The 25,481-nt window shown below is 37.3% G+C and overlaps 1 protein-coding gene across 1 annotated transcript; it reads left to right on the top strand.

The window, feature by feature from the left end:
* Window positions 1–419: 419 nt before the first annotated feature.
* On the top strand, window positions 420–25,481 carry elovl6 (ELOVL fatty acid elongase 6). The gene is made up of 4 exons (XM_052089299.1): window positions 420–680; window positions 17,253–17,384; window positions 18,397–18,548; window positions 23,261–25,481. Exons 1-4 carry the CDS (start codon window positions 598–600, stop codon window positions 23,692–23,694), a joined length of 801 nt encoding a protein of 266 aa, XP_051945259.1. The 5' UTR covers window positions 420–597; the 3' UTR covers window positions 23,695–25,481.

Below are 25,481 nucleotides of genomic sequence, written 5' to 3' on the forward strand. Positions count from 1 at the left end.
GTTTACCATGGTGGGGAATAAATAAAAAAATAGACGAGAAAAGTAACTAATTTAATTAGATCACAAAGTATAATTGTTATTTACAGTGTTATAATACATTACACAAAAACAGTGTGATGAGAAGTCTTTTGCTCTTAATTGCCAAATGTGTTAAGCTGGTATGAGTGACAGTTGGCCCAACTGATTTATTGGCAATGTGGGCTATATCATATTTTGTAGTAGACTGCTAGACATTTGCAAGAACAGTGGAAAAAGCATTGAAAACGGATGGTTTATAAATCTATGTCAAAGGTCACCGCCATCGAGAATGAAGACAATACAAGAGGATGCACCAGATCTCCGGCATTAGGACCTTGCATTCCTCTACCTCCCGAGAGAGGAGGGCGTATGCCGGTGTATGGGCAGAGAGAGTCATATAAGCTGACATTCGAGAAGAACTCAACGAGTGTGCTGGAGGTGGTCATAGAGATGCAAGAGCAAGGCTGAAACTGAGTCTGTGAGAACCCGACAGGAAGTCCGTGAAACTCAACTCAATTAGTCGAGAAGTAAAGGCTAGCAGTTCCTCTACAATCGTTTGAAGGAAGCCGCCGTGAAATCATGTCGGTGCTGGCGCTACAAGAGTACGAATTCGAGAGGCAGTTCAATGAAGAAGAAGCCATTCGATGGATGCAAGAGAACTGGTACAGTAGCTCTGTTGCATGATAAACGATAGGCTGAACCATGATGTGAGATAACCACAGCCGTAAACCAGGGCACGATTTAAAGCCGTTGCGTCATCAGTTAGGACGATATCACAGTGAACGGTCTTGCTGTGCAGTGATTGAATAGCGTGTTAAACATTTTTAACCACGCATTAGCCGAAAGCTGTTTGAAAATCCCCAGGGGACTCTTGAAAGGCACTGGCTGCCGTAGACAGGTACCATCCGGACCCCTTCAGACTCACGATGTGCCATCAATATTGTTTCAGCATGGCGTTCTAAGATATCAAACGGTCTGAGCATCATGAGTGAGGTTATATTTGAAACATCGCTGCTCTCTAATCAGATTCAAAGCCTGTTTAGTGCTTTATGTGCCCTCCACGCCCCTTCATCCACAGATAAGATATAACAAAATAAGATAACTACAAGGATGCCGCTTTCTCTCTCTCGTTTATTTTTTTACATAGGCTAAATTAAGTGGTATTGTCGTCAGTCTCAAACAGATGGATACTTTGTCTTGAGTAGATGGTGCCTAGCATAGTCCACTTAAATCTATGGAGTAAAACGTGAAAGCTGTATTTTAAGATTTGTTAATAAGGAAGACTTTATGCATGAAATGTATAGCCTAAAGTGTGGTTTTTCTTATAGGTGTATGTGCCAGCGTTAACCTTTCATTTTGGCTGAAATGATCAATGTTATTTCGCATTTAGCACGTTTATCCGCTACATCTGACACATGGTAACAGCGACATGATTAGCCTACTCGCCATGGCTCAATTTCACGCTTTTGTCATTTTGTTGCTCGTGTGGAGAGACTCAGTAGTGAGGCTGGTTTAGACTTCATAGCGGCCGGCCAATGGGAGGCAGTTTAGGATGTCTGCTGACAGACATCTGACCAATCCTGTTTCAGCATCACTGTCCCTACTTCTCTGGGTTGATTACGTCACAGTTATCATCTCGCATCACGCGCTATAAAAGGGAGACCACGAGCAGCACCTAATGTGAATATGGTTAAGATTTAATCTTATTTGTAGCAAAAAAAAAAGCTTTATCCTGTCTAATTCTGCTGATTTATATAAGATTGGAGAATTTAAAGGCATAGTTTACCCAAAAATGAAAACGTTCTCATCATTAACTCATCATTAACTCATCATTATGCTCAGATGTGTATGACTTTCTTTCTTCAGAACACAAATGAAGATTTTTCTCAGCTCTGTTGGTCCAAGCAATGCAAGTGAATGGTGGCCAGAACTTTGACGCCCCAAAAAGCACATACATGCAGCATTTAAGCAATCCATATGACTCCAGTGGTTTAATCTATATCTTCAGAAAGGATATAAAGTGTGGGTGAGAAACAGATCAATATTTAAGTCATTTTCTACTATACATTTGCCTCCCTGCCCAGTAGGTAAAGATGTCGACAAAGAATGTGAGTCACCTAAGAACAAAAAAGGGAGAAGAAAGTGAAAGTGTAGATTTACAGTATAAATAAATTACTTAAAATGTATATGTACATATTGCTTCTGAAGTTATGGATTTAACCACTGGAAGCATATGGATTATTTATGCTGCCTTTTAAGGATATTTAGGAGCTTTAAGTTCTGGACACTTGCAGTGAATGCTCTTTGTTGGTGTTCTGCAGAACAAAATCACACATATCTGAGATGGTGAGTATGAGTAAACGAGAGATTGTTCATTTTTGAGTGGACTATACCTTGCTGTTTGTCAGTGTTACTCATTCCAACTTCAAGATAAACATAAAACGTGAACAAACACATTGGCATTTTACATTTTTAGAGAAAACCAGACAACACATTTAATCATGCAAAATAAATCGTTAAAATAAACAGAGCAAAGGCTCATAAACTCATATTTCCCTCCAGGTATTTAGTTAATATGCAACCGGCACAAGTTCCACGGTTTCATAGTTCTAAATAGTATAGTTTGTTCTGTACTCTTTGTAAGATAACTGAATTGGCTGTACTGTTATTGAGCCTTAACACAAAGAATTCAAACACCATGCATTAGGAGGTCATCAAGTAGAATTGCAGAGATAAATGGTAATAAATCACCCAATCCTTGCCTCTAGACATAGCATTATAATAAAGACGTGCCCTCTTATGTAATTAAATTCTTATAGTCAAATTAAGTATATTTCACACTACAGCTCTATAGAGCTTTTTACAAAACAGTTCAAAGCTGCTGTCCAAAGATCAAATATCTTAAAAACACCCATTAAGCAACTGAGGTTGAGGGCAGCCATAAAAATCTTACTATTACTAATTATGTTTGGCAATACAACAGGTGTGGTCGAGATGTAGGATAATGATGGTTCATGACAAAGAAGACATAGATCAAGGCAGATGCAGGGATGTAGGGACTGAGTTTGAGTTAATTGTGGTTAGTTCCAATTCAATAGTGTACTTTGTGCTAATTACGAAAGCCACAGAATCCTCATCGCACACATTTGTTGTAATTTACCTTGTGAGATGTTGCCAAAGGTAATTTAGCTGAGAGAGTGGATGAACAAAGGGGTTACCAATTAGTAATTAGTTTACCAATTAGCTGTAATGTCACTCAGCACTTTGTAAGACTACAGTTCAGTTGGTTAATTCACATTGTGCAATTGCTACTTTTGCATTTGAGGAAAAATGCATATCTATAAAGAGTGACATCTTCTTTAAATGCAGTCTTCAGAAATCCTCCCTTGTTTTGATCAAAAACTGCTGTGAGCCACACATCTCTGCTTTGTAAGGATGGATATTTTAACTATCCTATGTTCTACCCTGTGATAAACAACTGGAACAACAAGATCTGTACACACTTCTTCCTGCAAATATCAGGGAAACAGAATGCCAGCATTGATAAACAATTCCTGCATTATTTATGCTAGGCAAACACAGACAGTTGCTTCAACACTGACCACAGACATTGGACATTTGAACCATTCCTGTTTGATGAAGAAATGGTCTATAAGTATATAAAAAGATTGACGTAATTGCTTTTTTTATTTGTTTGGTACTCTGGGTTATTAACCCATCGTTATTAGTTGAATGTTTGAAGCCACCTTTGAGCAGGCTTGTGGAGTAACAGATTACTTATAATGACATTAGATAATCTGGATACAAAAATTAGGTAATTGTAATCTGTTACAGTTACATAAAAAAATGGGATTGCTGTCAGGATTACAAGTTTTAATTTCTGATAAAAGAAATAGTGAATTTCCCTGACATAAGCTGACACAGACAGCTGTTTGTTTAGAGTGAGAGATGGTTTAGATGCACGTTCATACACAGCTGCGATGGCCATGGGAGAAAATGTATTATTCGCTATTTAAAAGAGAAAAGCGTAACAACATTGTAGTTCAGAGTTAATAAGAGCCACACAGAAATCACATTAGCTAGGTTAGCTAAAATGTGTTAAAATTAGTTAGCCTTAGTGCTCAAAGAAATCTGTGACCCTCATCATTTTGTCAGAGCAGGAATAGCTGCCAATACTGACACAATTTGCTCATCATTGATGGTACGGCATAGAAATCCCCTGGTTTACATGGTTGCAAATGCAAACTGTACTATATTAGCCAGGATGTCCTGTATGTTGTTCTGTTCTGTATTGAAGCAGAAAAAGTGGCCCTCTCTCCCAGGTGAATTTTATCAACAACATACAAAAATCAATTGAAAAAATACCCAGAAAACCTGCTATGACTTTCTCTCCTTTTTCCCCTCTCATGATTTTGCATCTCTGATCATTATTAACAAATCCAGATTGTACACATAAATGTTTTTTACATTTACATTTTTATGCATTTGGCAGACGCTTTTATCCAAAGCAATTTACAGTGACAATCCCCCCAGAGCAACCTGGAGTAAAGTGCCTTGCTCAAGGACACAATGGTGGTGGCTGCGGGGATCGAACCAGCATTCTGATTACCAGTTATGTGCTTTAGCCCACTACGCCACCACCACTCCATAAATACCAAATTAATTTCTTAAAAGTTCTTAAAGAAAGTTCAGTGAAGAATTTATCTGACTTGATAAATTGTTGTTGAAAACAGTTCAAATGTCTGGGTGAGGGAAACATTCTGGCAAATGTAACGTTCAACACTTATAGTAATTAGGAATAAGTAATTGAAAAGACACACTAAAAGTTTAAATCTGTTTTGATCTATTCTTTTAAACCGTAAACTGTTAGTTGGTGATGTTTGACTTTGGATCATGAGCAAGCAGAGGAAAGGCACTCTCCAGTATTAATTATGACAATAATAACGATGATGATGATGATGATGATGATGATGATGATGATGATAACACGTGATCTACCTATTGAATACAGTCTGAAGTTAATGAATTGTGCAAATTACAATTCCCTATACACACTATCTGCAATACATGGTAGAATTACACTCTGCAGTGTTTTTGAATCTGAGGTTTATCCTGTCAGATTAAGTTTAACGTTAACCAAGACATAATTCAGTGCATCTGTTCTTATTATATTTGCTTTATGAGAAATTTTCTTTTTCTGTAGCAGACAGAGAACTCCCCTCATTTCTTTAAAAATACTGATTTGTGGGGGCTTGGTTATCTCAGCAAGTATTGACGCTGACTACCACCCCTTGAGTCGCGAGTTAGAATCAAGGGCATGCTGAGTGACTCCAGCCAGGTCTCCTAAGCAACCAAATTTGCCCGGTTGCTAGGGAGGGTAGAGTCACATGGGGTAACCCCCTCGTGGTTGCAATAAGTGGTTCTCGCTCTCAATGGGGCGCGGGGTAATTTGTGCATGGATCGTGTAGAGTAGCATGAGCTTCTACAGACACGCAGAGTCTCCGTGGTGTCATGCACAATGAGCCACGTGATAAGATGCGCGGATTGACGGTTTCAGAAGCGGAGGCAACTGAGACTCGTCCTCCGTCACCCAGATTGAGGAGAGTAACCGTGCCACCCTGAGGATCTACTAGGTAGTGGAAATTGGGCATTCCAAATTGGGAGGAAAAGGGATAAAAATACAACTAAATAAATACTGAGTTGTTCTACATTAACAGCTAATTTTCTGTAACCGTGTACGGTGTGTACATGTTTCTTTTCTTTAGTTAAAATAACAGCTATAACAATGCTCATAATATTACTCAAACATGTTCTGTTTGCATTCAAGGCATAATTTAAAGTTTTATAGATCATATTAATTTTGTCTTGACTTTATTTACATATGTGCCCTTGTGATAATACAAAAGAAACTAAAAGTAATATGATAACATTACTTTAATATTGCTGTAACTGGATTATGATACTGATAACATTTATTGGTAAGTAATCAGTAATATGTAATGAATTACATTTATAAAGTAACTCTCCTATCCCTGCCTATGAATTTACATACAGGTAATAACTAAGTTCTTCATTAACAACAATCACATGATACAGAGAACATTCTTTTTTAGAAAATCACTAAAATCGAATTGCTCCTGGGGACTAAGCATTTTCACAGACCCATTTCTTTTAAAATACTCTGAATGTTTGACTTGGACAGGTACATCTGCATTTCAGTGACAGAGCCAGTGGTCATGAATTTAAGGCATGTGGCAGTCAACATGTGTACATGCTGTTTACTCGTTCTGTAAAACGTAGTTATTTCATATCGCTAGCGAGTTTAAATTGATATTTCTGCAGTTGTAAACAAGCTGTATTAAATCTTTGGTCAGTCAGTTTGTAATTTCATCTGCAGTCTGTAGGCTTGGGATCGATGATTCATTCATGCATCAATAATCAGAAAATGTTCCTGACGATTATGATATATAGTCATTTTTTCAGATATATCGTATTATGGAGTTACACCGCTGCCGCTGTTTATCTCTTGACTCACCAGCAGTGAACCATGAGTTATTGTTTGTGACTGTTTTGGTATACATTAACAGTGAAATATTACTTCTGATGTTTTGATAAGCAAGAAAACTGTACTTTAGTACAATTTAGAGGTACTTGTGCTTTACTTGAGTATTACCATGGCATTTTCTATTAGTTTATACTTTACTCCACTACATTTCAGAGGGAAATATTGTACTTTTTCCCAATGCTGACAATGTATATTATTAAATTCAATATTGTTTGATAAAAATATTTAAGAAAGCAGCCTTCCGTGTACGTTTTTATAGTCATATCGGTGCAAAATCGGTGCACAATCCACATAGAAATGGTCTGTTTTTATTCAAGCTTAAAAATTAACCATATCGGTAATCGGTGTAGTTTCACCCTCTAAAATCAGCATCGGTCTCTGAAATCTCAAATCAGTTGGGCTCTACTTCTCAACACAACTTTTGTAAAGTGTGAGTGTAGCTTAAAGAGGGTCGCACACGGACGTGTCTAGTGGATGACATGGCACTTCCTTAAATTTGAAACAATTATTTTCTATGGAGGTACGCACACCGCAGCACACAATATACTAAGCTCATGATTCGGTACAGGGTTCACAGTTTGATACTTTAAATATATATATATATATATATAAAAGCAATACAATTTTGCAATCAAAACTGCAGGAACGGAATGTTAAGTAATGACAGCTTGGCCCCAATATAAATGCCAGACATAAATTATCTTGAAATGTAAAAAATAAACAGTCTTCAAACAGTTTATTTTAGATAAATTAAAACTAACAGTAGATCAAAGTTTAAAGTTACTTCTCTGTAAATTAGAAATAGAATTGGGCTGTCATTGAAAAATAAACTTGCTTTAGTATGAAATTAGAATTAGGAAATTTGCATCCTATACTTCTTAATAGAACTACTAAAGTAACAATGAAACTAAACTTTAAAAGGTAAAACATAAACAAATAGTCTTGAATTAAATTAGGCGGAATCCATCATTGCCGACTCCAGAACATGTCCTTGTGTTCTTTGCCATAAAAACAACTATGCATCTGGTTATTTCTTGCGCTCTTGCAAATGAATGCGACAACGGGACTGTAAAACGTCTATGCAAAGATGTCTGGCATTTGATCACTCCCTTTGTCATATGCTGCTCACGGAGTTTATCGTTGTGGTGACGTTGCACATACAGCATCATATTGGGTGTTTTGAAAATGGTGTACTTTGTAGTTCTTTTACAGTATTTACATACTGTTCTTGTTTTATCGGTAATCTTTTGGTAAAGCAGTTGTGTATCAGAAAAACCAAAATGTTGTCATATATCAGACATAAGAGGATGGGGCAACCTCTATTTCCACGTAAGTGTAAAAAAAATGTTTTTTTCAAAACCGTCCAGTCTCTTCAACACGTATTGTCATTTTGGGAACCGTGAAACAATACGATACACAATATATTGTTACACCCTTATTAAGTACAGTAAATGTTATATCACCCCTTTGTGGTCTCCTAAAGCTATTACGCCAGACTACATTAAACTGGCCAATTTGTGAATTGGAATGCACAAAAATTAGGCTTCTAATATAAATGTTGGCTAATGTTAATACATCAATGCCTCAAAAACGTATCAAGAATCTGCCGATCAATTATCAATATTTAAAGATGCTCTAAATATGACATTACATCTTAGATGTACTAACTACATCAACCTACATCTGTTCCTGTGCTCAAGATACTAGAGTAAAATTAGTTATATACAAATATTAATATATGCTATGTTATACCTGCTTTATAATACAGATGCTGGGACAACCACTCATTGTCTGAATAAGACTTTCACTGTGGGTCACTAAAAATATTCCAGATGAATTGGAGAACATTGGAGTTATTTTTTGGTTGGCATAAGAATTTTAGCAAAGATCTTTTTTTTTTTTTTTAGCAAAGATCAGTGAGACACAGACTCAGTAGATGTTGATCTGGGTTGACTACAGAGAATTAGCCTGAGGTTGTGTATGTAGCTGCAGGTCATTCTCTAATCTGGTGTATTTTTAACCTCTATCCTCGCACTGATGTACTGCCCAAAATTTTCTTTAATGAGCTGTATCTCATAGTAAGATAGTCTGTCTCTCAAAATAAGAGGCAATCAGACATACTCTGGATAGTCAGGGCAGCATAAAAGTGGACTGAATCCTGCACAGATTGCCAGGTTTACATAATAGGTGAACATTACCTGTATTTTTGTCAAAGCTTACAAATCTTTTCCTGGTTTGCTTTACTAATATGCTCTAATTTCATTTGTTCATTAGTTCTAGTTTCCAATTAGCTGCTTATTGATTTGTATATGCCCTCTGTTGATTAACCAATTACTGCAGCATTGTGCTAAAGGGTCCTGATTTATAAATGCCTGCATTGATGCACAATAGACTGAGAGACTCTGGAGCTGTCTGATGTTTGTAGTGTGTGTTCATGAGAAATGTAAGTTTATTTTCCTTTTGTTTCTTTGTTTTGTACATAAGATTAATAATAAGATTAATCTTGATTGAAGTGTTTGTATTTCTGTTCTTGTCTAGAAACCACACATTTTGTACTCCCTCCTCATCTGCTTTGTTCAGCCTGCTTTAATGGACTAATAAAGTGGTTAAATGGAATTGCACTACTGGACTCTGTGTTCTTACAGACACCACTGTTGGACTCAAGCCAGACATTTCCTCCTTAATCCTAACCTCCCTTACATTACCTTCAATGCGTGACCCTTAAGCTGGAGACTTTCCTGGCACAATCAGAATGATGCTTGGTTGCAATAAATGTTACTGAATATAATCTTACGAGTGCATGCAGACTGCACTACACTACAGTCTCTGAAAAACACTGCCACTGCCCTTGAAGAATAACACTATCTATCACAATTTTTGTTCCTGTGTAGTAAGTGTTATTTTCTAATTGCTTATCCCTCAAAAGTATAGAAAATGGCTATTATTCGCCACAAAATTTGCTTTTGTGACCAGGACAGTGATATTATGAAATGTACCTATTTCCAATGAGATAACAGGCAAATTTGTGTCTTTTCGTTCACATAAAGTCAGAATAAAACAACATATGAATCCAAATTAACATGTATTTATACTAAAGTAATCCAAAATATTTAGAAGTGGGTCGGTTTTTACGATTATACTGTAAATCACTTTCACGAATCACCCCCAAATGTAGTCTCCCATCATGTTCTCGTTATACTGTCCTAGCAGCGTTCAAAGTCCAGTATATCCTGATGGAAGCACTCACCTTGCTCCTCTGAGTATGCTCCCATGTTCTCCTTGAATTTATCAAGATGAGCATCAACGATATGGACTCTTGAGGGACATCCTACAGCCCATTGTGCCATAGTTCTTCACCAGAGTGAAGCTCCACAAAGGTTTCGGGCCTTATGATTGACCAGGAAGCCCGAACTACTGCGACAAATCTGTTCCAAGCCACTTTCTCCTTAATAGTGAGCTTCTTGGGGAATTCATTGCACTCCGGGATCTTCTTTATCTGTGGACCTATGAAGACACCGGCTTTGACCTTTGCCTCAGACAGCTTAGGGAAGAAGTCTTGAAGGTACATGAAGGCTGCCGTCTCCTTATCTAGAGCTCTGACAAATTGTTTCATAAGGCCCAATTTGATGTGCAATGGTGGCATCAGCAACTTCCCGGGGTCCACCAGTGGCTACAACTTGACGTTCCTCCCCATAGAAAACTCATCCACTGTGGCCAGTCCCGCCTGTGGTAGTGCGCTTTGGTGTCCCTGCTGTCCCAAAGGCAAAGATAGCAGGGAAACTTGGTAAAACCACCTTGGAGACCCATCAGGAATGCCACCATTTTAAAATCTCCAATGACCTCCCAGCCATACTCATCATATTTCAAGGCATCCAGCAAGGTCTTGATGCTGTTGTAATCCTCTTTGAGGTGCACCGAGTGAGCCAGGGGAAGAGATGGCTACTTGTTACCATTATGGAGCAGCACAGCTTTGAGGCTTCTGGATATGCTGTCAATGAATAGGCGTCACTCCATCTGGTTACATGCGATTCCGATTGCCTTGAACAGACTACTGGTAGTCACATTGTGGCAGAAGCAGAGCCCATCTTGACGGGTGAAGAAGCTGGAAAAAGGTTGGTGACGCTTCCTCTGATCTGCGACTTGCACACTTTCATCCAACAAGTTCCACTGCTTGAGCCTAGATGTCAAAAGCTCTGCACTGGACTTGGTGAGACCAAGATCTCTAATCAAGTCTTTGAGGTCTTTTTGGTTGGGATAGTATGGGTTTCTCTCCTCAGCTCCACCTCTGAAATCCCTCAAAGTCCATATCCTTGATGCTCATCTTGATAAATTCAAGGAGAACATGGGAGCATACTCGGAGGAGCAAGGTGAATGCTTCGATCAGGATATACTGGACTTTCAACGCAGCTACCAAGGATAGTATAACGAGAATATGATGGGAGACTACATTTGGAGGCTGATTCGTGAAAGTGATTTACAGTATAATCGTAAATCTCGAAAAATTACTCGATTCTAAATATTTTGTAGTCATTTTTGTATCATTTTAGTATAAAATGCACATTCATTTGGATTCATGTATAGTTTTTTCAGACTTTATGTGAATGAAAAGGCACAAGGAGTTATCTCATTGGAAATAGGTACATTTCATAATATCACTTTCCTGGTCACAAAAGCAAAGTTTATGGGGAATAATAGCCATTTTCTATACTTTTGAGGCATAAGCAATTAGGAAATAAAACTTACTACCTAAGAACCAAAACAATTATAATTTGTAATCTTTATGAATGAGATTTGCTCTAACGGCATTCATCAGTTGACAAAAATCCTTTGACAGAATTTAAACCTTTGCCAACCACCACAGCTGAAAGCACATAAGGAATTATACAAATGCCGTTCAAAATTTGACCTCTAAATAGCAGTCACCTTGTTTCTATTTTCATTGCAAGTAACCCCGAAGAAGAGATTGTATTTGATGTTTGGAGAGGGCAGTAGAGAAAGAACAGATACCTCTGGCTAAAGCCCTTTTCACCATGTCACAAATTGTATCATCAGCCACGAGTTTGCTCAGCTTTAGACCTGTGTTTGCTCTCAGATCTTAAACACAACAGCAAATAGAAGTGCTTGCCAGATAATTACTCGGAACAAAACGAAGCAGTACTTCAATAAAACACTACACTTCGGTAAATTAATGAAATGGCTAAATGGAAAATAATACATGTAAATAATACATGGCATAAATGTATTTAATTTAAAACACGTGACAATTTGCAGGGCAAATGGTTGCATTTTGTGACCGTTTTCCCTGCCGATGCGACTAAGTTTGTTCAGGTCGCACCGGTGAAACTACAATGTTGGCCAACTATTCCTCTTTCTCTCTCTCCGTTTATGCTGTGCCGTTTTCTATTAAGCAATATCAAACGGCAAATGCAGAATGAAACTGCACTTTCCCCTACCTGGACCAATTATCAGCACGGCTCAAAGGACAGAGCAGCGTGTTTACAGAACAGGTGCGTTCAATTGCGTATCATTATAGCACTGCAAGAACCAGTGAGAAGAACAGTGCGTGCACAGAAATGTTGCTGAAAACATTTGAATTCGTCATTTTAGGGTTTGTTGACATTACATCGTCATGGCTACGAGGTTGTAATATTGGCTATAACTTTACATAGAAAAGGTTAGTAAGCAATTTTATCACACTAAAATCATGTTTACATGCATATGATTTATGTCTTGTGGCTATACATTTGAAACAATTAGTATTTTAAATTTTATGGATTGGCCCCCATTCACTTCCATTGAATGAGCCTCAATGGAACCCAAATTTCTTCTTTTTTTTTAAAGAAAAGTAGTGACATTCAAATTAATTTGTGGTAATCAACATTATGCCACAAATGCTGTCGATTTGAGCTAACCTTGTATTCAACCAGGAATATTCCTTTAAATACCAAGATTGATCATTTACTCTTGCGCAACACTTCACTACAATGAAAGTAAATCACCTGAATTTGCGATCCAAATTTCACACTATGCGATTAAAATGTCTGTAATTATTCACTGGCTGGTAAACTTTCAGATTTCACTCAACAGTAATTGTGTATTGTAGTGGGGAAGTACTGTAGTTCAGCACAGTGTTGACAGTAAAAGTTTAGTTGCATATATCCAAAGACAAGATCCACACAATCCATTTTTCATTGAATAATGTCTATTTTATATATTTTCAGTTCTTTAAAGTCAGTTGTTGAAAAAAAAAAATGTATAGTAATTCTAATCAGGCATAGCACAGATGAGCCAAAGTCATTTGAGTTCTCTCTGGTTAATATGTGCTTATTTACAGACACTTTTAAAGAAATTCCGGTTTTCTTAAAGAGACAGTACTTTTTTTGCACGTATTTAACAAATCCATGTAAATATTTGTAAATAATACAAATTATGCATGTAAACAATAAACAAGTGACAAAATATAACATATGCAATATAAAATCATATTTATTGCTAGAATATTTGGATTTGTTCATTTTGAAAAGCTAAAATAAGACCATAATGGTGAAATACTAATAAAATATAATTATAAAATTAATATTATTGTTAAGTACCTAGTTAGAAGATCCCCAGTATAATTAACAGCATTATCTGGGGGATAATGTCTTTCATATGCAAGCAAAATGGATATTCTATAACTGAAATATACCCTAATGAATTGATATCGAATCAGAATCGAAAGTTCCTGAATCGGAATCGAATCGGGAACACTGTACCAATACCCAGCCGTATTAACCAGGATTCATAAATTCTGTAAAATTATGTTATTCATTGTCAGTTCATGATATTTAATACAATAACTAATGTTAAGTAATAGAACCTTTATGTGTTACCATTATTTTTAAGGGTAGAAATCACAAAAAGTAAACAGTATTTTGAACTAGATGTCTAAAATACACAATTGGTGTAATTTGACATCTTTTACTCTTTATGGCCATGTGGCAACTAGCCTCTGTCTCTCTTTAATAATATGTCGTTTGAAGGGATAGTTCACCCAAAAATTAAAACTCTCATCATTTACTCACCCTCATGTCATCACATATGTGTATGACTTTCTTTCTTCAGCAGAACACAAACAAAGATTTTATGAAGAATAGTTGATCTATGTATGTCCTCACAATGCAAGTGAATGGTGATCAGACCAAAATTAATCCATATGACTCCAGTGTTTAAATCCATATCTTCAGAAGCAATATAATAGGTGTGTGTGAGAAACAGTCCTTTTTTACTCTAAATCTCCAATTTAACTTTAACTTTCAGAAGTTTTTGGAGCAATAAAGGTCTGATCACCATTCACTTGCATTGTGAGGAAATACAGAGCTCAAATATTCTTCTTAAAGTCTTAGCTTGTGTTCTGCTGAAGAAATAAAGTCATACACATGATGAGAGATAATGATGAGATAATTACATTTTTTGGGTGAACTATTCCTTTAATGGTTATAAATGTGCAATCAGCACTGTTCCAAGCTTTTGCAGTCTGAGAAAATCTTTGAGAAAAACAGTGAGTTCTATGATCCTGCGCTTTTCCAACGTTGTGCTGCGTTTGGTTAAAAATCACTGGATCTAGCAGAATAGATTCAGCTACCGTCATTAGTCTCAACTGCCATTTGGCTGCAGATTCAGTTTATTTAGCTGCTCTAAATTACATTGGAAGCACTTCTAGTACAAACAGCTTTGGCCAGATGTGATCCCTTGCAGGTAGCTTCATTAGTCTTTGTCTGCTACAGGTCTTGATGCACTCAGCTAAAAAAGTGAGCATAGGCAAAAACAAAGATGAAGATGTCAAGGACTTGATGGTCTTGCAGTTCATAGACCCATTTAGTCAGAGTTGATAACGCAGGACCAATCAAATATATGTTGTTCAGGACACTTCCATCTCACAACTTTTTTTGGATCATTGTGGCAGAATTACATGTAAGCTCTGCTTTCTTTGACGTGGTAACAAGGCAGAGCGGGCTGATTTGAATCTTCTCTCGCATCTCGATTGGATAGTCAGCACTGGAGACAGGACTTTACTGCATCTGTGTGCCATATGATTAAACCATGATTAAACCACTGGAGCTCTTAGCCTCACAGATTGAGATGTCCTCTATTGCACTAATTCACTCTCCTTGCAGGATATTTGAAATCCTCCCAAAAACCTGGAGGTTTACATGGAGCTACTTAAAAGAGGGCAATATGATTTTGTCCTTCATCGCAGTACATCTCAGTATCACATCTGTCTTTAAAATGAATAACCTTGCTGGTTTTGTTCAAACTTGGCAATCTTTTTTTTGTTTAGTATCTACGTAACATTTGGTTCTGGTAGAAAACATACTGACAAGCAAACACAGATGCTTGTAATGGATGACTATTAGCAACATCTTGGCATTTTGGCTGTTTCTCAAGCTTCCCGTTAGCTAGCACAGCGAAGAAATGTCTCGGTTAGAGTGAGCATGAGCAATCTCAGGCCCTGTTTTTAACTTAAAGCAACCAGCAACAAGAGTTCAGTCTTCCAGTAACATTGATAAATCAGTACCATAAAAACGTGCATTCAGCTGCAGCCGTCCTTTGTACACAAAGAACAATGCAATGACATGTCAAGGTTGGAGGAGGCTGTATGCATAGAATGGACTCACTGTTCTTATGGAGTTTTGTGTTTATTTTTGACACAGTCGCTTTCAGCTTGCTCACAGGGGTCCTAAATACAGTTATTATTTAATTTGTATACACAATTTACAATCAAATTTGAGACTTTATAGATATTACAGTTTCATTTTTTGTAAACGCATGAATGGTGTTGTGATAAAGCGATATAAAAATAAAAATGACTTGACTGTTCTGAGCAGAGTGAGGTCAGTGCTTCTCACATCCAGTGGGCAGGAAAATAAAATGATGCTCAGCATGCCTTCCCAACATACATCCTTCTACTCTTCAAACAATGCTGGTAGAATTCATGCATAACAGAACAATGTCTCTCGCATGTAGAAGAACTGGACCGACCTGAACCGATTGCTAAATATAAATGCAGACACTCAGAACTGAACTATTATTTGTTTTTGACTTTTGACAGACTTTGACTTTATGCAATGAACTGACTAGAGGAATCGTCTCTTGCTTTATTGTTGTCAAATGGGGTGATCAGAACCTTGGCCACCTATTTCACTGTAGCTCTCAGGAAGACAACAAACGTCAAACACATTCCCAGGAGATGGCATTGGACGAAAGAGATGTGCCCTATTGGCTAACAATTTGATAAAAATTTGCCATCATAATTAATAAAACCTTATTGGTTTAAGTGTTGTTAATACCCTTGAATAAAAATAAGTGAACCAGAGGGTCATTTGTTTCTTTCAGCTGAGATAAGTCAGTTATCTCAACATTCTAAATAAGGTGCTGATGGAGAGTTAAGGAAACAAATGTATTGCAAATCACTTTTAGGCAGATCAAAATGTCCTCAAAATTGAATTAGACTGCGCTGTGTATAATTCCAGCTACCAGAGTGCAATACAGCAATGCCAGGATTGATGAGGTCCTAAAAGCAACACAAGCTGTCAAAATAAGCCCAATAAGCTGTTTGTGATGAAAAGCTCCAACAACAGTTTATTTCGTTTCATTTTGGCAACAGAGGAGTGATGAGTATAGTCTTAAGGAAATACAATAACATTTATGTAATGTTTGATGCATTTGGACAGCAGCACTTGAAGCAGTGAAACATGCAGAGCCAAATAGATTACAATCTGAGGTCAGGATTTAATGTGATATGAATAAAGGAAACATCACAACCTATTTGTTTTTCGTGGGGCACATAGTATCCTAGACCAATATGCAAAGCTCAATAGCTACAGTTTCTGAGACACCCCCACTTGGAAAGAACCCTAATTTTGCCCAGACTACATAACGGAAATATATAACAGTCATAATAGTCACCGGTCCAGTAAGAGGGTGTGTGCCTTACCATATACAAAGTCTGGTAATTTAAATATGCAAGACAGGGCATGCGTGTTGTCGTACAAAGCAAAAGCATGCCAATACTTGCTTATTAAAGCTGGGTACAGTCTTGCATACAAATGTTTCAGTGAGAGCAAATAAGTTGTATTTAGCATTAGACATGAGATCTGTTTCTTTATAATGTGAGAATTTCTCATTTGCTTTTTCTACCACTAGACTCAATAGATAAATAATTATAATTTAGGATTATAACTTCAAACTGGATTTTAATACTAAAGTTTAAAATTGACTATAACTTTACACAGAAAGGGTTAGTAAGTGATTTATTAACACTAAAATCATGTTAACATGCATATTGTTTATGTCTTGTGGCTATACTTTTGAAACAGTTATTATTTTAACATGGCCCCATTCACTTCCATTGTAAGTATCTTGCTGTAACCTTGATTTTTGCTTTTTCTTAAGAAAAAAGGAGGGAAAAGGAGTTGAAATAAAAAAAATTGGCAATCAATATTATGCAACAAATGATGTCAATTGAGCTAAACTTGTGTTGAACCCGGAACATTCCTTTAATAATTTTTATTAAATAATAATTCAGAATGAGTAAAAATATGTTGTGAGCAGATGGTCAGGTTGTATCAGAAACAAGTTTTTCCTTTGACCATACAATACTTTTTTTTTGTCATCTCCCTCCTTACAGGAAGAAGTCATTCCTCTTCTCTGCACTCTACGCTGCCTGCATACTGGGTGGGAGGCATGTAATGAAACAAAGGGAGAAGTTTGAGTTGAGGAGACCTTTGGTACTCTGGTCTTTAACACTTGCAGTCTTCAGGTAAATAATACTGGGTCTTGCGTGCAAAAAATCTCTCCCAACAAAACTGTAGGAATGCAACTCCCTATTTGCCTGAATTTGCTTAAATTTAACACATTGCTTTAGGAGGATAGAAATAGAAATATAAAATATGTAAATTACTCATATACAGACTAGATAAACTGGGAAGTAGGTAAACAACACAAGCAGTGATGTTGTAACACCACAGGCAATACAAAGACTCACTTCATGATGCATCAATTCTGATGTCATAATGCGGCAAATGCAACCCAGTTAATAACAATGTAAGATAAAAGCAAAGTAGTGGGGACCAACTTCCCTTATCATGTTCAGTTTAAAAGATTTAACAGATTGAAGTTTAAAAAATTGAATCCTATCACTAATTTGAGCATTCCAGTCAGAATTACATTACATGGCACATTATAATACAACAATGTTGTACTAGTTAAGTGACTACTGGGTAGTAGGGTGTATTCATAAACTGTTTCATGTTTTAGCAGATTAATGGTGTGCATTTTTGGAAGAAAAACAAACCACTTCCTCATTCTTTTCATAAAGAACTGCATACTGTATATGGTACAAAAGAGCCTGCAAATATGATTCTGTAATGATTTTGCACTTCACTAACTCATGTTAAAACATTTTGCATCATTACCCATTTTTCGATGTAAAGGGATCAGCGCTACAGTGACTGTAGAAAAGAGAAGACACAGATTGTTACCTCACATTTCCAGGTGTTTCAATTGATCCAGTCATTAGAAATTAGTGTTCTAGAAAGCTATAAACAGGAACCTGATCTTCAATTCACTGGGTCCACCTACACAATGAAATAAACTGTTAACCAGTTAGCCCAGCCAGTTCAAATAGAGCCCCGTTATTCGTATTGTTTATTAGTACTGTTATGTTTTGCAGAAACCCTAATAGTGCCAATAAGCCCTAAATTACAGACTATTTCAAAAGCCGGTTGTGTCTGATTCAGTTCTTGTGTTCTGTTGTACTTCCTTCCATTTAGTATATTTGGTGCCGTCAGAACTGGAGGCTACATGATGTACATCTTGATGACCAAAGGCCTAAAGCAGTCAGTGTGCGATCAGAGTTTCTACAACGGACCAGTCAGCAAGTTCTGGGCCTACGCTTTTGTTCTCAGCAAAGCACCCGAACTAGGTGAGAATATTTATTTTACTTTCATGGGTTAGGGTTTGGGTGGTTTACGAGGAATTTTTTTTAGGTTACAAATTGGTAATTACAAGGGTATTATGCTATAAATGTGGTTTATAAGGACATTTCTAGTGTCCCCATAATTTAAATAGCTTAAAAAACATACTAAATTATGTTTCTATATTATATAGTTCGTACAGTATAAAAATCATTATGTCTATGGAGAGTCCTCATGAGGATAGCCGCACTAACGTGTGTGTGTGTGTGTGTGTGTGTGTGTGTGTGTGTGTGTGTGTGTGTGTGTGTGTGTGTGTGTGTGTGTGTGTGTGTGTGTGAAGGAGCCTACCACAAATTGAATACCATCAACCTTAAGACAAAAGACATTTTAATTTTTTTTCTTTTCTCCAAACTGACATACTTACCTTCCACGGGTCCTTAAAAAGTCTTAAATATCTTAAATTACAAGAAGTCTTAAATTTCTTTGCATTTTGCATTTTGGGGCGTGAATAGAGGAGACGCTTAAAACAGCAGAGTCAAAATCATCCCTCTCTCTCGCTCTCTCTCTCATGAATCACTGGAGCAGTGTGAAGTCCCATGCTGCTTCAAACGCTCAGTTATTATCCCCATCCCTAAGAAACCTAAAATCACAGGACTGAATGACCTGTCGCCCTGACATCTGTGGTCATGAAGTCATTTGAGAGACTGGTGTTGGCCCACCTGAAGGACATCACTGGACCCTTTCTGGACCCCCTTCAATTTGCTTATCGAGCAAACAGATCTGTGGATGATGCAGTCAACATGGGTTTGCATCATATCCTGCAACATCTGGACAGACCGGGGACATACGTAAGGATCCTTTTTGTGGACTTCAGCTCGGCTTTCAACACAATCATACCAGATATACTCCGGAATAAGTTAAACCAACTCCCTGTTCCCATGTCTACCTGTCAGTGGATTACCAGCTTTCTGACGGACAGGCAGCAGCTTGTGAGGCAGGGAAAATTCACTTCCACCACCTGTACCATCAGCACTGGTGCCCCCCAGGGATGTGTGCTCTCCCCACTTCTCTTCTCCCTGTACACCAATGACTGCACCACCAAGGACCCCTCTGTCAGGCTCCTGAAGTTTGCAGACGACACCACTGTCATCGGTCTCATCCGAGATGATGATGAGTCTGCATATAGAAAGGAGGTTGAACGGCTGGCTTTCTGGTGCAGTCAAAACAACCTGGAGCTGAAGACGCTCAAAACAGTGGAGATGATTGTGGACTTTAGGAGGAACACCCCAACATTGTCCCCTCTCACCATTCTAAACAGCACTGTGGCAGCAGTGGAGTCATTCAGGTTCCTGGGCACTACCTTCTCACAGGACCTGAAGTGGGAGATACACATCGACTCCATTGTGAAAAAGACCCAGCAGAGGTTGTACTTCCTTCGCCAGTTGAGGAAGTTCAACCTGCCACCAGTGCTGCTGAAAGCTGAAGCAGTCATTGAGTCTGTCCTCTGCACTTCAATAACTGTCTTGTTTGGTGCAGCTACGAAATCAGACATCAGAAGACTACAAAGGACAGTTTGGTCTGCTGAGAGGATTATTGGTTGCCCCCTGCCCCCCCTTCAAGAACTATACACTTCCAGAGTGAGGAAAAAGGCTGGTAAAATCACTCTGGACCCCACTCACCCTGCCCACTACCTTTTTGAACTGTTGCCTTCTGGCCGGCGCTTCAGAGCTCTGAACACCAGAACCGTCAGACACAGGAACAGTTTTTTCCCTCAGGCCATCCATCTAATGAACAATTAAATTGCCCCATTGAGTAATAATTATGTGCAATACACAGTTTAATTTTAATTTATATTATCCAACATATCCACTTCTGCCATTACTTACATTGCTCTGTACATAATATACTGTTTTTTGTTCTTTATATACAGATTGTATTAGATTTGCACTACGTGTGTATGTATGAAGGTGAGTGTATGTACGTATATGTATAATTATTTATTTTGTGTTCTTTTTTGTTTTTAATTACCTATGTCTTGCTGCTGTTTTTGGTATTGTTTGTATTGTTGTTGACTGGAAGCTCCTGTCACCTAGACAAATTCCTTGTATGTGTAAGCATACTTGGCAATAAAGCTGATTCTGATTCTGATTCTGATGAATCCGCCATTTTCAGCTGATGCTTGAGTTTAGTGTGAGCGCACACAGGGAAGTGCATCTTTACTGAATTTACAATGTTACACATGTAATAACCTTCATAAACCCGTTAATCAGAAATGCAAATGCCGTTATTCTACGTCTCTGTAAGCGAGCGATGCGCTAACACTGTCGCTCCTGCCTATACACAACAAAGCTGTCAACGTTACAATTTGCAAGTGCGTGAGGTTGGAGCTTCTTTTGACGCCTTTCAAATCTTGATGCTTCCTTTTTCTTTCTTCCAGTTTAAAAAATTGAAAACTGTCATCACTTACCTTCATGCTGTTGCAAACCTGAATGACCGTCTTATTTCAGTGGATATCAAAAGGAGATATTAGTGAGTTTCAGTCACCATTCACTTACATTGAATGAAAAAAAAGATGCAGTGAGCATGAATGGTGACTGAGACTAAACATTTTGCTTAACATCTTTTTTTTTCCATGGCAGAGAAACATGAATACAGACTTAAGTCTGACGGGTGATAACAAAAATTGAATTTTTAAATGAACTGCCCTTTAACTGCATGTTAAAGTATTTGGTAAAGTTATCTGCTAAGAAAAAATATATGAATGTTATTCAGCACATGCTAGACCTTACTCACAGCAGCATATTACATTTTTGACGAGAATGACGACGAGGCTGTGAGGGATAGACTACAGTCTCTTCAATGAGCTGTACTGCACTTTAAAGTGTTTGCATAAATACATAAATGCACAAATAAAATGTAATATTTTTAAAATATAAAAAACATGTCCAGAGACATCCAAGTAGTTTGCATTTACCAGCTAATGAATTATTTAATGTGTCTTTGTTTGTGTTCTGCTGAAAAAGAAAGTAATGGATGAGGCATGAGTGTGAGTAAATGATAAGAGAATTTTCATTTTTGGGTGAACTATCCCTTTAAGGTTATGCAGTTAGACTACATTCTCACAATGATGGACTGCTTCTGATCTTGCAACATCAACATATTTGCAGGTGCAGCCACTGTATCTTATTAAAAACAAGAGTAAGGACAAGGATGGAAGAAAAAAATTTGAAGACTATGAATTTAATACATTCAGCTGCTCCAGTCTAGTCAGCCACAGTGACAAAGCGCTTCTGAGAAACCTAGTGTCCATCTGCATGAATATAATTGGTTGTGAAAGAGTAACCAAACTCATTGTTAATGTGAACCTGGCGGTTGGTGGGCTACCCGCCCCTTTGTAGAGGAAAGAAAAGGCAGCATTGAGACAATGTCAGGATCCTTAAAACCGGTCCTAGAATGAGGTCAAGCGTGATGACTCATGATGCCCTGTCAGTGATATACAGCAGGAGACACACCAACATATATAGACCTTTGACCAGCCGAAAACCCTCACTTAGCTATGTCATACTAACATATGAAAAACATAGGGTGAACATAAATCCAGAAATATCTTAACTCAAAATGATACAGATTCAAGTAGACAAGTGTTACTCATTTAAATACAAATACAACTTAACAAAGGCAAACTCTGAAACGCTATACACTTTAATGTCCTCATTTTGCAACTGAAATGACAGAAGAATGTTTTCTAAGATTAAAAATGTTATACTGCATCTTTAATGACTCTGTGCTAACGGGTGGGTGAAATACCAATTGCAGTGTTGCCAGATCTTGCAAGAGAATCAAGCAACATGGCCTGGGAAAACAAGCTCAAAATAAGCATGTTGAGTCCCCAAAATAAGCAAAAGTAAGCAATTAAATTATTAAATAGATTCATGAAAAAATGATCAAAATGAAATTAACCATTTATAACCGGTTACCAGCATTTAAAAATAACGTTTTCATTCAACAATTGAAAATCACTTTGTTCCTGTTTTCAGTTACGCTCTGCAAAAACATTTGTTAGTTTTTGGTTTTTGTTCCTTGAACCGTTTTTAGTCCCTAGTGTCATGAAACAAAAGTTGTCTTCATTCATTCAGTCTATCATTTTTAATTGAGCACTCTATTTGTATCTACTTCTACTTGACAAAATCTGTTTACAAAGTTTGATAAAGACTTTTAACAATAAAAATGTATGTTTTGTCTACTAAATACATAGCTAAACTTTGCCCTGGCTAGATATTCTTTGGAAATGTACATTTTAACAACTTAATCTCTACACCTCGCAATGTCAATAGCCGTACACAATCAGCATGTTAAAAAACAAGTAGTGAGATAGTTTATGGAAAAGAAGGACATTGGTTATGCAGAGACCAGGGATCAGATTCACATAAGATTCATAATGCTAAACTACCAGTTTCTTCCTTCTAAAGAGTGTTCTTAATTTTTTATTTATAGCTAGATACCTTTTTACTAACTACATATCATTTATCTTAAGAATTTTTTTTTCTATTCCTGAATCGGTTTGAAAAAAAAACAACACCTAGTTTGAGGTGTTAAATTTAACATCCACAACAAGTTTCTTTCTTTAAATAACCACAATCTTTCTCAAATACATTCTTCACACCCTCAATCCTCCAACTACATCTCCATCTGATCTTGTATCTTGTATTTATACTTTCAGGAGACACACTGTTCATTGTGTTGCGCAAGCAGAAGCTGATCTTCCTGCACTGGTATCATCATATCACAGTGTTGCTCTATTCCTGGTACTCCTACAAGGACATGGTGGCCGGCGGGGGCTGGTTCATGACCATGAACTATCTGGTGCATGCCGTCATGTATTCATACTACGCTCTTAGGGCTGCTGGTTTCAAAATCTCTCGCAAGTTTGCCATGTTCATCACTCTGACGCAGATCACTCAGATGGTGATGGGTTGCGTGGTCAACTACCTGGTGTATTCATGGATGCAGCAAGGCCAGGAGTGCCCATCACATGTGCAGAACATTGTGTGGTCATCCCTCATGTACCTCAGCTACTTTGTGCTCTTCTGTCAGTTCTTCTTCGAAGCCTACTTTACCAAAACCAAATCCATTGTTGCCAAGAAAAGCCAATAAATCAAGCAAAAGAAAAAAATGGGGGGAAAAACTTTCAAGTGGACCAATGAATGGATAGTGGATGGATGAAATGGTAAATGAAGGAGCTAATAGGGCTTATGGACTTGCGGATGAAAGGAACGAAGACCATGAGGGGCTACTATCAAAGCTTGTGTACTACTAACGTATAGAGGTAACCTCCCCAACACTAGGGGAGCTCTATTGAGCTGCACTGAGAAATCATTACGATTATGATATCAGTTGAATATAAAATGAAGAAATATGTCTTTATGTGATGTTTATGTACCCAGTACAATTCTCTGTATTAAAACAATGTACATTTAAAAATGGGAGTAAAATAAATGGAAATTGATGTTAGGAGAAAAGGACAAAATGGACTGAAGAACATTTTGAAGAAGAAGAAAAAAATAGAATTAATTTTAAATTCAGAGGAAATTATATGGATAGAGTTAATATTTGTGTGGTTATGTCTAAAAAAATGTCTAAACATTAATTTTATTGTTCCATTTTTTTTTTATTGATTAGATACTAGTTTGTGTACGGTTGTTTTATACGAAAGCCATATCAATGGATGATTGGTAAATGTTGATCTAAAAATGCCACAGTGTTCTCTATGTTTGGCATCGCTGCACCAAAATCTTCTCAGGTCTTAGAGTTTTCCATTTGATGTGCATATCATTTTGACAAAAAGATCAAAATGATATGAAACGAAAACAAAGGCAAAATAGTCATGGTAGTTAAAAAGGCCTGAATTGTTAATGCCATTGAAACACTCAAACACATGCAACCACAAAAAAATTTAAAATCCAAGAAAGAAAATAGGCCATTGAGACGACATTCGGGCCAAAGGATCATCAGGACACCCAGAGCCCATGAGGAGTATGAATCATTGAACCTCTCTAACCTCTGAAATTCCTTCTTCCCATGGCTCAAAGTAATTATCATCATCATTATTTATTCCAAAGACCAACGCAGTAGAGTCTAGCCAAACTAGCCCCATCAAAAAGACCATGAATTCAAGCATATTTAAACAAAATGTAAAACGTGACATCTGTATTCACTGTAACAAATCTGAAAAGTGTCCATTGTGCTCTTGTGCATTTGCACTGTGTACATGTAAAACATCTATAGACAATTTTAACAAAGAGCCAAGAGTGCTAAAGTAATAATGTGTCTGCATTTTTATTTATTGTTAAATATACTGATATTTCTCACAATCAGCACATTTACATGTGCAGTTATAATCTACAGCATAGTCGAGCTACAGTCCTCATCTGTCAGTCCAAGCTCACATAATGCGTAATTGAGTATTTGAAGGACGGATGGCTGCAGGGAAAGTGTTACATACACATTGTGCATCACCTATATCTTTCTAAGCATGCGCACAATGGCAAAGCCAATTGTGGGCTGATTAGCTTGTACACATGCTAATCCAAAGTCAACAGCAAGCTATAATTGCACTACATTGGTCTGTAAGTCCGACTTCACAACGATTTGACTGGTACAATTTTAGTCTGACTAAAGCATTTTAAAAGATGACATTTTAAAAAGAATTATTGTTCTAGTACGACTGAAATGTGACTTTTAATGTGCATGTAAACGTACTGAGTATGAGGTTGTTTTCAGTCATTTATTCTTATTTACCCTGACAGGAGCTTGTGATACTCTTTCTGACACATATTTTGCTCATGACTATTCTGAACGAGGTTACCATTCTTGCTATGAACAGGCTGAGCAGCATGCCAGATGGAAGCACTTCTGCCTCAGCAACAATGACATAAGACATA

This window comes from Xyrauchen texanus, chromosome 23, assembly GCF_025860055.1.
Source record: "Xyrauchen texanus isolate HMW12.3.18 chromosome 23, RBS_HiC_50CHRs, whole genome shotgun sequence".
Classification (NCBI taxonomy): domain Eukaryota; kingdom Metazoa; phylum Chordata; class Actinopteri; order Cypriniformes; family Catostomidae; genus Xyrauchen; species Xyrauchen texanus.